We start from the raw sequence: 13,865 nt of genomic DNA on the forward strand, positions 1-13,865 counted from the left end.
GCCTCCGCTCTGGTCCCCGCCCGGCCTGGCCTCCCCTGACGAGCCTGCAAACCGCTCCCTTCCCAGCCGTTCACCTGCGGCCGCACTCCGGGCGGAGAGTCCATTCGCTCCGGAGGGACGGCGGCCGGGAGCCCCAGCCCGGGGCCAGCCGGCCCCCGCCCGCCTCTGCTCTCAGAGCCCGCGCTGGGCGGCCGGTGGGTGCGGAGGGAGGGTCTCCCCGCCCCCGCCCCTCCCCCGCCCTCCTCATTTCCGGGGGAGGCTGCGCTTTGTGGGTGCGGAGCCGGCTGCCCGGGGCCGATGACATCACCGCGTCGCTCGCCGGGCCCGGCCCGGGCGTGAGGAGCCCAGCGCCCGCCGCCCGGATGCCCGCGGCCGCCCCGCTCTGCCCCGCCGCCGCCCCGGCCCCCGCCCGCCCGCCGCGGGCTCCCGGCCAGCGCGGGGCGCAGCGAGGATGGGAGGGGCGCAGTCCCTGCAGCCAGCCGCCGCCTGCGAGCCGAGCCCGGAGGCCCCCGAGGCCATGTGAGTGCCCCCGGCCCGGCCCCCTCTCCCCGGCTCTCCCCCGGCCGCCCCGGCCCTGGCTTTGTTCCCGGCTCCCCGCCCGGCGGGCGGCCTGCGTCCTCAGAGCAGATCCCGGCCGCCGGCCGCCCGCCCACATCGGGGTTCCTGTGTGTGTGCGCGGGGGCAGGGGGAGATGGGGGCAGCCAGGCCCGGGCTGCGGGGAGAACACGTGTGGGCCGGTGCCCCGTGTGCAGCCGGCGGAGGGGCATCCGTCCGGGGCTGGCGGGCTGGCCGGGCCGGGGGACCTGGCCGGAGCCCCTCCTGGCTCTGGGTGCACAGGGCGAGGCCAGGGCCGGCTCTGGGCCTCGGGTCCGGGATCCCGTCTTCTCTCCAAACCGCAGGGCGAATGTGCCCCGGGCGGGCTGTGCCCCGGGCGGGCTGTGCCCAGGGTCGGCTGTGCCCAGGGTCGGCTGTGTCCTGGGCTGGCTGCCCTGGGCACTGTTGGTGGGAATTGCCATTTCTACACCATCGTTGCCCAAACCTCCCCGCCCGATCCAGACGAGGGGAGGAGGGGCTCCCTGAATCCATCCATGGGGCTGCGGGGCTGCTGGGGGGCCAGGCTGGTGCCCCCCGAGCCTCCAGGTCCCCCCTCCCCCACCTACCCTCCCTCCCCCTAAAGGAGAGATGGTCCTGGGGCCTCGGGGCGCGGTGGGGGTGTGGTGCTGAAGCAGTGGTTCCTGGGAGCCGGGCTGCGGTGAGAGCTTGGCTGGGGTGAGAGCCGGACCGGGGTGAGAGCCGGGCCGGGGTGAGAGCCGGGCTGGGGTCGGGCTGCCCCGTGGGGCCGCCTCGCTGGTCGCTGGTCCTTGGGCTGCAGAGGGGAGTGGGTGGTGATGTCATGCTGGCTGAGCCGAGTGGGCTCCGGGACCTCCCTCAGGAGCAGGTGTGCCCGGTCATCTGTCTTCGACCCGCACTGAGAGCATCGTCTTCCCGGGAGCACTGCCTCGCCGTGTGCATGCGCTGAGGGCTCTCGCTCGCTCTCCCTCCCTCTCTCTCTCTTCCCCTTTCTCTCCACCTGCGCCGTGAGCCTACGCATGCCCTGGATTCCCTCCACATGTAGTGTATTGTGTGATGCATGGAACACGGACAGCCCTGGAGCCTCGGGCCTCGGAGAAAAGGGCCATTTCCACCCATTTCTCTAAAAGCCTCTGACCTGGAACCCGCTCACCGGGCCTGGCTGGTCCTCAGGGCTCAGGCCTGTCCGAGGGTCAGAGATTGGGACGGCGATGTGGTGTAGGCGTGAGGACACAGGCTGCTCAGCCCCCACCCCTGGTCTCTGGCCCCTGTCCCTGGTGAGGGACTGAGGGACAGGGTGGGAGGTCTGAGCGGGGGCTTCTGCGGGGTCCAGGTCTTTGGGGAGACGGTCCAGGCTCTGCCCCGGGGTGAGGCTGGCTGGCTGCGTTGCAGCGGGAGCTGCTGAGCGGAGGCTGGGAAGCTGAGGGCTGTGCCCAGGGTCGGCTGTGCCCAGGGTCGGCTGTGTCCTGTGCACTGTTGGTGGGAATTGCCATTTGGTGGGAATTGACACCAGCCGGGCCCTCTCCCCGGGGCGATCTGCCGCGTGGACGCTGAGCACGGGCCTCTGCATGGGCAGGAGGCTCCGTGAGGCCGAGGGGCCCGGCCGGTCACTGGCCTAAATGGCGTTTCCTCTTGTGGGGGCGACGGTTCCTCCGAGTCTGGACGCAGTGTTCACTCTGGGTGCTCTTGTCGGACGGATTCGCCGTTTTTCCTTCCCGAAAACGGAACGAGGGAAGGGCGATCTGGGCCGTGGAGGTGCCCGAGTCCCAGAGGAACCTCCGGGCGGCTGTGGTCCGGGTTCGAGAGCGGAGACCAGGGCTCTCGTGGGCTTACACCGCGGACATCCGTGTCTCGTCGGCCTGGAGGCCGGAGACCTGCAGGAGCCGACCGGAGGGTTGGAATGGCTGAGGGTACGGCGTGTCCTCGGTTCTGGGCCGGGAGAGGCCGGTTTAGGGATGAATCTCTTATGTCCTCGCAGGTCAGAGGGGGAGGGGAGAAAAGCTCAGTTCTCGGGGCTCCTCCCTTAAGGACACTAATCCCACGATGAGGGCCCCACCCTCATGACCTAATGACCTAATTCTGTTGGGGGTTAGAGTTTCAACAGACACATCTTTGGGGGAGACAAGCATCGAGGTCTTAGCAGGCGATTTTTCTTGGTCTCTCATTCCGAGATGTGTCGGCCCCGCCCCTGGGCCAGGTGCCGGTGGGCTGGGGTTCCCGGCCCTGCACTGCCTTCTCCGTGGGCCTCGCCTGCAGGTTCTCTGTAAGGTCTGAAGGCGAGACCATCCAGGCCCTCAGGCGACTACCACTGGGCAAGGGGTCACGCCATCCCTTTCGGTGGGGGCGCTGAGATGGGGCGCCGGCCGATTGTGGGGCAGTCGGCGAGGACGGAGTGCTGACTGAGTGACTGGACAGGGTGACATCCAGGTCCTTGGATTCTGGGCTGGTCTCTCCCCATTGACCCTGCTGCCTCCGTCCCCATGTTTCCGTCTGTCTGGGCCTGTTTCTGCGGCAGTAGTTTTGGTTGCCTAGGAACCACGTTAGCCTGAAATGTGATTGGCTGTCCGTGGCAGATGGATTGGCTGGACGGGGGCAGGGTCCCGGGTGGGCAAGCAGAAGCTGCGGGACACCCCACCCTCTCCCCTAAGATGAGTGGTGGAGACGCGGCCTGGTGAACAGCTGTGCTGTGAAAACTGGTTGCTCGTGGGCTGGTGTCTCCGTGTCGGGCCCGCCGGGGGCCTAGGATCTGCTTTCACACGTCCGTCCGCACGGAAAGCAGCAGCTCTGCTTCTGTTTACAAGTTCGCGTCAGCAGCTGATTCTGGAGAGCAGCATGGTGTTTGCATCAGAAGAAGTGGAAATCGATCGAGCACTGCAGGGTCAGCCTGAGAGTGAAGTTCTGCCTCTGACCCTACCGAGCAGACTCAGGTTTTCCCATTAGAGAAACATCGTACCCACCAATCCCGTGTCATACGAACATCGTATCTGCCGGTCCCACAGCACAGAAACATCGTATCCATCAAGCCTACGTTATAGAAAACTGTAGCCACCACTTCTACATTACAGGGGCATTGTGTTCACCAATGTTATCAAACATTGTATCCGCCAATCCCATCTGTATAGATAAAAGGCTAATGTGCAAATTGTCCCCACGGGAGTTCGACCAGGAGACCGGGAGTTTGATCGCTTGCTATGATGTGCGCTGACCATGGCGTGGAATGAAGGAAGGCCCCAGCTGGCAGCCGGAGGCCCTGATCGGCCCTGATGGCTGGCCAGGCCTAGAGACCCTCCCCATGCATGAATTTCGTGCACTGGGCCTCTAGTGTTACATAAATACTGTAGGCCCGATGCATGACATTCCTGCAAGAGCAGGCATTCCTTCCCCCGCTGCTGGCACCGGCTTCCCTCTTACACCTGGGACTCGGGCTTCCCTCGTAGTCCTGGCTTCGTCTGGACAGTCCAGAAGGACGCCGGTCTGACGTGCGGCCTAATGAGCATATTACACTTTTATTATTATAGATCGTACCCACCGATCCTACAAAGCTGGCATTCCCTAGGTGGACACGGTGCCTCAAACTGAGGGGTCCGTGAGCTTCGAAAAGGGCCAGCTCCCAAGCATTTCAGACTTCGGAGGCTGTGGGTTTGGTTGCAGCAATTCTTTCCGCTGTCGAAGCAGAAGCAGCCACGGACGGTCAGTAACCGACGACCCGCTGAGGCGTGGTCTGCAGGAGCAGGAGGTGGGCTGTGGTTTGCCGGGCCCAGTCACTGCTGGTGGGTGTGACCATGTCCCCTTCCGTCCGGACCAGGGCTGTCTCCAGACAGCAGCTCCGTCGGTGGCCTGGGCCGCCTCGGTGTTCCTCTGCTCTTTGTGTGAGGCGGCATCGCTCATGGGTGAAGGCGATGGGTGTCGGGTTTCACGTCCCCCTGCGTCCGTCCGTCCGTCCGTCCGAGCGCCTCCTCCGCTGTCCCCCGTCTGCGCTCGGGTTTCCGATGGAGCTCGCACCAGCCGGCTGCTCCGCTCTCTTCAGACGCACAAACCTCTGCTCTCGGCTCCCGCTCCTCCCTCCGGAAGCTGCTCCTCGCGGGTAGATAGGCCCCTGCGGGCACATGCCCTTTGTTCCTGCGATCTCAGCTCTTCCAGGAGAGCGGCTCCGGCACCTGCGGGCGGCACCGGGCGGCTGTGCGTCCTCTGCACACACGGGGGGCCGTGCGCGCACACGGGGGGCCGTGCGCACACACACAGGGCCGTGCGCACACACGGGGCCGTGCACACACGGGGGGCCGTGCGCACACACACACGGGGAGCCGTGCTCACACACGGGGGGCCGTGCACACACACGGGGCCGTGCGCACACACACGGGGGGCCGTGCGCACACACGGGGCCATGCACACACACACGGGGCCATGCACACACACACGGGGCCGTGCCCACACACACGGGGGGCCGTGCGCACACACGGGGCCATGCACACACACACGGGGCCATGCACACACACACGGGGCCGTGCCCACACACACGGGGGGCCGTGCGCACACACACACGGGGGGCCGTGTGCACACACGGGGCCGTGCACACACGGGGGGCCGTGCGCACACACGGGGCCATGCACACACACACGGGGCCATGCACACACACACGGGGCCGTGCCCACACACACGGGGGGCCGTGCGCACACACACACGGGGGGCCGTGTGCACACACCGGGCCGTGCACACACACGGGGCCGTGCACACACGGGGGGCCGTGCGCACACACGGGGCCGTGCACACACACGGGGTCGTGCACACACGGGGGGCCGTGCTCACACACGGGGGGCCCTGCTCACACACGGGGCCGTGCGCACACATACGGGGCCGTGTGCACACATGGGGCCATGCGCACACACAGGGGGGCCGTGTGCATACACGGGGGGCCGTGCGCACACACACACGGGGGGCCGTGCGCACACACACACGGGGGGCCGTGCGCACACACACACGGGGGGCCGTGCGCACACACACACGGGGGGCCGTGCGCACACACCGGGCTGTGCACACACACGGGGCCGCGCACACACGGGGCCGTGCACACACGGGGGGCCGTGCGCACACACACGGGGCCGTGCGCACACACAGGGGGGCCGTGCGCACACACAGGGCTGTGACGGGGGAGTGGGGGGAGCTGGGGGTGCTGGCTTCCCCCGGCTTGTCCCTGCGACTGGCCTCTGAGCAGAGTGTGACCCTGGGTCTGCCGTCTCCTTAAATGGAAGCGGCAGCAGCTCCAGGGCCGGGCTGGGCCGCCGCCCACACAGGCAGGCCCAGGGGCCCTGGAAGCTCAGGGTGACCGTTCAGGGCCGGCCCCGTGGCCACCGCGGCCCCGCGGCCCCCCGGGACCCGGGACCTCGCAGGGGGCTCTGTCTTAGCACAAAGACATCCTACCGCCCCCCACACGCTCTGTCAGCTCTCACTCAGGCCCTCCCTGCGGCAGCATCACTCCGTGTGTGTGAGTTGGCGTCCCAGCATCTTCACGATTTAATTTTCAATTAGCTGAGAAGTGTCTTCTTCGCTGGCCCAGGGCATTAGGCTTCCTCCCAGGCCTGGGGCACACTCAGGCTGGCATCCCCTCCCCAGGAGGGTCCCCGCCAAGCCCGCCCTGGAGTGGGTTAGGGGCGCTCACAGCGAGGCCGCCGGCCTGGTGCAGCCCCCAGGGTGAGCTCTGCCCTCCCACAGGCACAGGGTCAGGGGACCATCTGGTCTCCGCAGCTCCGAGCAGCCCGGCCCCAGGCCCAGCCTCCTCGCAAAGAGGTTCTGGCCGGAGAGCAGACGGCCCTGAGGACACTCGGGGGCAGGGCTGCTGGGCGTGGGCCCCCCTCAGCACCCGTCTCCAAGGCCCCGCTCGGGGAGGGCGAGGCAGGGCCACAGAGGGTGTGTGTGTGTGTGTGTGTGTGTGTGTGTGAGGGGGTGACGAGGGTCCCTAACCCCAGCCCTGGGTCCTTCCAGCCTGAGTGTCTCTTCTCAGACGGTTTTCGCCGTGGCCGTAGCCAGACACCTCTGTTTCCAGTGAGAAAACTCACAGATTCAAACTGACTTAAAGAGAAGAGGGAGCCCTGGCCAGTGTGCTCAGTGGATAGAGCGTTGGCCTGCGGACTGAAGGGTCCTGGGTTCGATTCCCCATCAGGGCACACGCCCGGATTGTTGGTCAATCCCCAGTAGGGGGCGTGCAGGAGGCAGCTGGCCCATGATTCTCATCCTGGATGTCTCTCTCCCTCACCTTCCTCTCTGACATCAATAAGAACCTATTTTGATAAAACACAGCCACGTGTCAGGTGTGTTCCTCAGACACGGGGACTTCTCCCTGGGCCTCGGGGACACTCAGTGGAGTGAGATGTCGCGAAAAGATGGCCGTGTCCGGGTGACGGGACCTGACGCCCTGAGAGCCGGCACATCCTCCCCGATCGCTGTTGTGAGAGGAAATCTGCGAGGCTGTCAAGGACCAATTTAAAGGCAAAACCCTCAGTGATGGATCACAGAGTCAGAGTGCGGGCTTTAATTATTAACGGACGCCGGCCCTTTAATAATTAAAGGAGCGGGACTCGTGTCTCCGAAGGTGCCTCTTGCACCAGTGAGGGAGGGGGAGACACGGAGAAGCATGGGGCTGTGGCACACAGAGGTGCACATAGACACACACGTATGCACGCATGTGTATGCAATATGCACACACAGGCACAGAAAGGAGAAGGAGCAAACAGATTCAGAGACACAGACACAGATGGACAGACAGACACTGGGGTGAGGACACAGCAGAGCCCGTGGCCCTGGAAGAGCTGGTCCCGGCCTCAGCCGGCCTCGGCCTCCGGGGCCCTCGGCGGGCCCACTGGTCCCATCACCGGGTGGCTCAGTGGTTGTCGCTGACGGGCTCGGTGAGAGCGTGCGGCAGACGGAGCGCCTGGCGTGCACCGCCTCCTCTCTGCTGGCGTCACGTATGATCTTTGGGAGAACAGCGCCGGCGCCGACGATGGCGGAGCCTCTGGGCGGGAAGAGGCCGGGGGCAGGGCAGGGGGTCGGGGTGAGCCTGCTCCGGGGACGCCTAGCCAGACGCTGCTGCGAAGCCGTGTGCCCGGGGCCAGGCCTGTCACCTGTGAGACGGCCGAACCCAGCGCCTGGCGTGACAGACGGTCACACGGTCATATCCGAACGCTGTCCTGCCGGGCGTGGGGTCCCTGCTCCAGGTCCGGCGTGAAGGCGGTCCGTGCCTGCTGTGTGCGGTGTGCACGCTGTGTGCGGTGTGCACGCTGTGTGCGGTGTGCACACTGTGTGCGGTGTGCACGCTGTGTACTCTGTGCACGCTGTGTGCGGTGTGCACGCTGTGTACTCTGTGCACGCTGTGTGCGGTGTGCACGCTGTGTACTCTGTGCACGCTGTGTGCGGTGTGCACGCTGTGTACTCTGTGCACGCTGTGTACTCTGTGCACGCTGTGTACTCTGTGCGCGGTGTGTGCGGTGTGCACGCTGTGTACTCTGTGCGCAGTGTGTGCGGTGTGCACGCTGTGCCCGCTGTGTGCGGTGTGCACGCTGTGTACTCTGTGCACGCTGTGCCCGCTGTGTGCGGTGTGCACGCTGTGTACTCTGTGCACACTGTGTGCGGTGTGCACGCTGTGTACTCTGTGCACGCTGTGCCCGCTGTGTGCGGTGTGCATGCTGTGTACTCTGTGCACGCTGTGCCCGCTGTGTGCGGTGTGCACGCTGTGTACTCTGTGCACGCTGTGTGCGGTGTGTGCAGTGTGGACACGCACGTCTCCTGTGTCTGCGTGTTCACACAGAGAGCCGTGTGAGTGCGTGTTCTGTAAACACGTTTCCTGTCACTCAGACGGGCAGCGGGCTGCCGGGTGCGTTTCTGTCGGAAGCATCTTCCCGGCAGGCTCCTGAGGTTCCTCTGCCCTGCTGAGCGGGCGTGGGGCCGACAGGACGGGGCGGGATCGAGGAGTTTCTGTTAGGAAATCCACCAGCAGCCGCGGAGCCGCCTGGGGGCTGGCGGGAGAGCTCTCCCTTGTCCGGTGCCAGCTGGGGGCGGCGTGGGGCGGCTGGGGGCGGCTATGGAGCGGCTGGCCGTGGGCCCATCAGTAGGGGGTGCTGTGGGCCGTCGGGGCTGGTGAATGAGGGCTGGACCTCGAGGTCCCACAGTTGGCAGGCTCAGCTCTTGGGGTCCCGTCCACGGCCGCTCTGATGCTTCTGCTCTGCGTGTTGGGGTCCCGGCGGGGTGTGTGCGGCTGGTCCTCGGAGGGGGGAGAGACCCTCACAGGCAGCACGCACACAGCGCCCTCCTCATGAACGTCCAGCGTGGAGCTGGCAGGGAGCCGGGTCCCCTGGGCCCAGAGCCGCCCCCCGCCCGCCCGCCAGCCTGACCGGGCCCTCTCTCCGCCAGGAGCTCTGACTCGGAGGAAGCCTTTGAGACCCCGGAGTCCACGACCCCCGTCAAAGCACCCCCGGCCCCGCCCCCGCCGCCCCCCGAGGTCGTCCCGGAGCCCGAGGTCAGCGCGCCCCCCTCCCCGGAGGAACCAGGTACGCGGGGCCGCCCCAGGGAGACGCGGGGCTCCTGCCGGGGGCTGGGGTGCTGGGGGGCCGCCGGCTCGGGGTGCTGGGGGGCCGCCGGGCTCGGGGGGGGGGGGTGAGGAGCTCGGAGCAGGTCCTGCAGGGGGTGGGGGCTCCTGGGTGCCTCTCACCCGCTTCCCCTGCCCCTGGAATCGGCCGAGTGGGGCGTCTCGGATTCCACTCTTTGTTCTGTAAAAGCTGGTCTGCAGGCTCCTTTAAAACACATTATTGATTTAGAGAGAGGGGGAGGGAGAGGGAGGCAGAGAGAAACATCAACGAGGAGACACAGCGATGGGCTGCCCCTGCCCGCCCGCCCCACTGGGGACGGAGCCGGCACCAGGCCTGTGCCCCGACGGGAGGGACGGGGCCTCCCGGGTCCGGGGTGGACGCCCCGCCGCGGAGCGCGCCGACCGGCGGGCGGTCCGGGGTCGTGCGTTCGGACCCTGAGCCCGGATCGGACTGAGAGCTTCTCCTGGGAAGCCGGCGGGCGGAGTGCCGGGGAGAACACTCCGGGTGGGGTTCTGTCCTGCAGCCCGGGCTCGGCTGTACGGGGTCCACCTGCTTTGCTGCCCCTGGAGGACCAGCCCGGGCCCGCCGCCCCCAGCGAGGCCAGCGTGGCGGGAGGGCGCTGCCGGCGAGGGGAGGAGGAGGAGGTGCCCCCGCCCCCCGCCCCGCCCCAGGAGCGGGGAAGGAAGGGCCAGCAGGAAAGGCCGCGGCTTCCTCCAGAGCCTCTGCTGAAGGGGCCGAAACACACAGAACAATAGGGAGACCGGGTGTGAGTACAGACCGGTCTCTCCTCTGGGAGCGTGTATTTCACACAACTACTGTCCGCGCACCAGCCCCAGCTGGTGTGTGCGCTTCATCGACCGAGGACGGAGCCCCTCGCACACCCCATGCCTCTGCCCTGCCCCGTGCCGGCCCAGCCCGCGTGGCTCGGTGGCCGAGCGTGGCCCCGTGCCGCCCAGCTCAGTGGTTCCGTGGCCGAGCGTGGCCCCGTGCCGGCCCAGCCCACGTGGCTCCGTGGCCGAGCGTGGCCCCGTGCCGCCCAGCTCAGTGGTTCCGTGGCCGGGCGTGGCTCCATGGCGGGGGCGTGGCTCCGTGGTGGAGCAGCAGCCCATGAACCAGGTGGTTCGATTCCAGGTCGGGGCACATGCCAGTAGGGGGCGCACAGGAGCCAGACTCCGTGAATGAAAACACAGGATCTCAGAGAAGCAACCAGGAGTTGGGAGCTGGCCCATATTTCTGCGAATAACTTTATTCGCTTATCTGAGATGCTAATTTAAAAAAATTTTTTTTTCGTTGAGTTTTAGTGAGGAAGGGGGAGAGAGAAACATCAGTGATGAGAGAGAATCATGGGTCGGCTGCTCCCTGCACACCCCACACTGGGGATGGAGCCTGCAACCCGGGCCTGTGCCCACCAGGAACGGAACCCGGACCTCCTGGGTCCTAGGTCAGCGCTCACCACTGAGCCGCACGGCCGGGCTGTTTGGTTGCTTCTTGCCCGTCTTCTCCCTGAGGAGCGTGACTCCCAGGAGCACAGGGTTTTGCTGGTTTGGTTCCTCGGCGAGGGCCCAGCAGCCAGCCTGGTGCCGGGTCCGGGTCCGGGCCCGGCTGGGGGCTCCGTGAATGCTGGGCTGAGTGGGGGGTCTGGCTGCCCCGTAACCTGCCACCCTCCTGCTTACAGAGGAGGGGCCGGCAGGCCTGGCGGGCGTGGAGCCGGCCCGCAGCGGGCGCTGTGCCCGGGTGGGCCGGTCGGCCGGCTCTGCCGTGGGGCAATCGTGGGCGGAGAAGGGCCTGTCCGGTTTCGCGTCCTCCAGGGCCGCCCTGTCCGTGTCCGCAGGCGGCGGGGAGCCGGCCCCCGGCCCCGATGGCCCCCCGAGCGTGCCCCCCGCGGACGGCAGCCCGCTGCGGCCGCCCGCCCACTCCTGCTCCGCCGTCTTCGACGAGGACAAGCCCATAGCCAGCAGCGGCGCCTACAACCTGGACTTCGACAGCATCGAGCTGGTGGAGCCCCGGCCCACGGACCCCACGGCCTCGGAGGGCCCCCCGGGCGCGCGGAGGAGGTCCCCGGACCCCGGGCCCCCCGCCCGGGCCGCGCCGGCCCGCTCCCTCAGCCTGCAGGCCGGCGACCTGGATGGTGCTGCCTGCCCGGCCGACGCCGAGGCCAGCAGCTCCGGGCCGGCCGGCGACTGCGGGTCCCTCAAGCGGGCGAAGAGGCCACGGCCGCCGTCCCTGAGGAGGAAGCAGCCCCCCAAGAGGCCCCCCGAGGCGCCCCCCGTGCCCGAGGCCCCGCCGGCCGAGGAGGGCCCCGGGCCCGGCGAGGAGAGCCGGCCCCCCGGGCCCGACAGGGAGCCGGCGCCCCCGGAGGCCCCCGCCCCCGCCGAGGAGGCCCCCCCGGAGCCCGCCGGCCCCGCGGACGCGGTGGGCACGGACGTGGTGGGCACGGACGCGGTGGGCACGGACGCGGTGGGCGCCGACGGGGCCGCCCCCCCTGGAGGGGGCAGCGTGCAGAACTCACCGCCCGTCGGCAGGAAGGCGGCCCCGGCCCCGGCCCCCGAGGCGGACAGCGGGCCCCCCGAGGACCCCCCGGCCAGGGGGGGCGTGCGGCTGGAGTTCGACTACTCGGAGGACGGCGGGCCGGAGGCGGCCGCTGCCAGGAAGCCGGGCCGGAAGCCGGGGGCCAGGATGCCCCTGCGACGGCCGAAGGCGAAGAAGGGCCCCGAGCGGCTGGAGGGCGCCCCCGCCTCGCCCCCCCGGGCCCCCGCCGAGCCCGGCGACGCCCCGGCCGCCAGGGGCTCCTACACCTTCGACGCCGACAAGTGGGACGACCCCAACTTCAACCCCTTCTCCTCCGCCTCCAAGATGCAGGCGTCGCCCAAGCTGCCGCCGCCCGCCGCCTTCGGCTTCGCGCCCGAGGCCCTCGGGGAGCCTGCCGAGCCCGGCCCCGCGCCCGGCTCGCCCGCCAAGGCCCCCGCCTCCTTCGAGATCCCCGTGGGCGCCCCCGACGGCCACGCGGACGGCGACGGGCCGGGCAAGCCCGCCAAGAAGAAGAAGACGCCGCTCAAGACGTAAGTGCGGGCGGGCGGGCGGCGGGCAGAGGAGGCGGCGGGCAGAGGAGGCAGCGGGCGGGCGGGCGGCGGGCAGAGGAGGCGGCGGGCAGAGGAGGCGGCGGGCGGGCGGCGGGCGGCGGGCAGAGGAGGCGGCGGGCAGAGGAGGCGGCGGGCAGAGGAGGCGGCGGGCGGAGGGCAGAGGAGGCGGCGGGCGGAGGACAGAGGAGGCGGCGGGCGGCGGGCAGAGGAGGCGGCGGGCGGAGGACAGAGGAGGCGGCGGGCGGCGGGCAGAGGAGGCGGCGGGCAGAGGAGGCGGCGGGCGGGCGGGCAGAGGAGGCGGAGGGCAGAGGAGGCGGCGGGCGGAGGGCAGAGGAGGCGGAGGGCAGAGGAGGCGGCGGGCGGAGGGCAGAGGAGGCGGAGGGCAGAGGAGGCGGCGGGCGGCGGGCAGAGGAGGCGGAGGGCAGAGGAGGCGGCGGGCGGCGGGCAGAGGAGGCGGCGGGCGGAGGACAGAGGAGGCGGCGGGCGGCGGGCAGAGGAGGCGGCGGGCAGAGGAGGCGGCGGGCGGGCGGGCAGAGGAGGCGGCGGGCGGAGGACAGAGGAGGCGGCGGGCGGCGGGCAGAGGAGGCGGCGGGCAGAGGAGGCGGCGGGCAGAGGAGGCGGCGGGCAGAGGAGGCGGCGGGCAGAGGAGGCGGCGGGCAGAGGAGGCGGCGGGCGGAGGGCAGAGGAGGCGGCGGGCGGCGGGCAGAGGAGGCGGCGGGCGGCGGGCAGAGGAGGCGGCGGGCGGAGGAGGCGGCGGGCGGAGGAGGCGGCGGGCGGAGGAGGCGGCGGGCGGAGGAGGCGGCGGGCGGAGGAGGCGGCGGGCGGAGGAGGCGGCGGGCGGAGGAGGCGGCGGGCGGAGGAGGCGGCGGGCGGCGGGCAGAGGCGGCGGGCGGGGGGCGCGGCGGCGGCAGAGGAGGCGGCGGGCGGAGGAGGCGGCGGGCGGCGGGCAGAGGAGGCGGCGGGCGGGCAGAGGAGGCGGCGGGCGGCGGGCAGAGGAGGCGGCGGGCAGAGGAGGCGGCGGGCAGAGGAGGCGGCGGGCGGCGGGCAGAGGAGGCGGCGGGCAGAGGAGGCGGCGGGCGGCGGGCAGAGGAGGCGGCGGGCGGAGGAGGCGGCGGGCGGAGGGCAGAGGAGGCGGCGGGCAGAGGAGGCGGCGGGCAGAGGAGGCGGCGGGCGGAGGAGGCGGCGGGCAGAGGAGGCGGCGGGCGGAGGAGGCGGCGGGCGGAGGAGGCGGAGGGCAGAGGAGGCGGCGGGCAGAGGAGGCGGCGGGCGGCGGGCAGAGGAGGCGGCGGGCGGCGGGCAGAGGAGGCGGCGGCGAGGAGGCGGCGGGCGGCGGGCAGAGGAGGCGGCGGGCGGGCGGCAGAGGAGGCGGCGGGCGGCGGGCAGAGGAGGCGGCGGGCAGAGGAGCGGCGGGCAGAGGAGGCGGCGGGCGGCGGGCAGAGGAGGCGGCGGGCAGAGGAGGCGGCGGGCGGCGGGCAGAGGAGGCGGCGGGCGGCGGGCAGAGGAGGCGGCGGGCGGAGGGCAGAGGAGGCGGCGGGCAGAGGAGGCGGCGGGCGGCGGGCAGAGGAGGCGGCGGGCGGCGGGCAGAGGAGGCGGCGGGCGGCGGGCAGAGGAGGCGGCGGGCGGAGGGCAGAGGAGGCGG

The 13,865-nt window shown here is 70.2% G+C and overlaps 1 protein-coding gene across 5 annotated transcripts in view; it reads left to right on the forward strand.

Annotated features, from left to right (window-relative positions):
• The first annotated feature begins 392 nt into the window (after positions 1 to 392).
• Positions 393 to 13,865, forward strand: part of LOC118710491 (transforming acidic coiled-coil-containing protein 2) — a 39,426-nt gene continuing 25,953 nt past the window's right edge. For all 5 annotated transcript variants that reach the window (XM_045576140.1, XM_045576141.1, XM_045576139.1 and 2 more), the window contains exons 1-3: positions 393 to 519; positions 8,971 to 9,107; positions 10,978 to 12,205. In XM_045576140.1, the coding sequence (XP_045432096.1) occupies positions 452 to 519; positions 8,971 to 9,107; positions 10,978 to 12,205 (1,433 nt within the window). In that variant the 5' untranslated portion in view covers positions 393 to 451. The remainder of the gene's footprint in view (positions 520 to 8,970; positions 9,108 to 10,977; positions 12,206 to 13,865) is intronic.

The sequence above is a fragment of the Pipistrellus kuhlii genome, unplaced genomic scaffold, assembly GCF_014108245.1.
Source record: "Pipistrellus kuhlii isolate mPipKuh1 unplaced genomic scaffold, mPipKuh1.p scaffold_m20_p_75, whole genome shotgun sequence".
In the NCBI taxonomy this organism is placed as follows: domain Eukaryota; kingdom Metazoa; phylum Chordata; class Mammalia; order Chiroptera; family Vespertilionidae; genus Pipistrellus; species Pipistrellus kuhlii.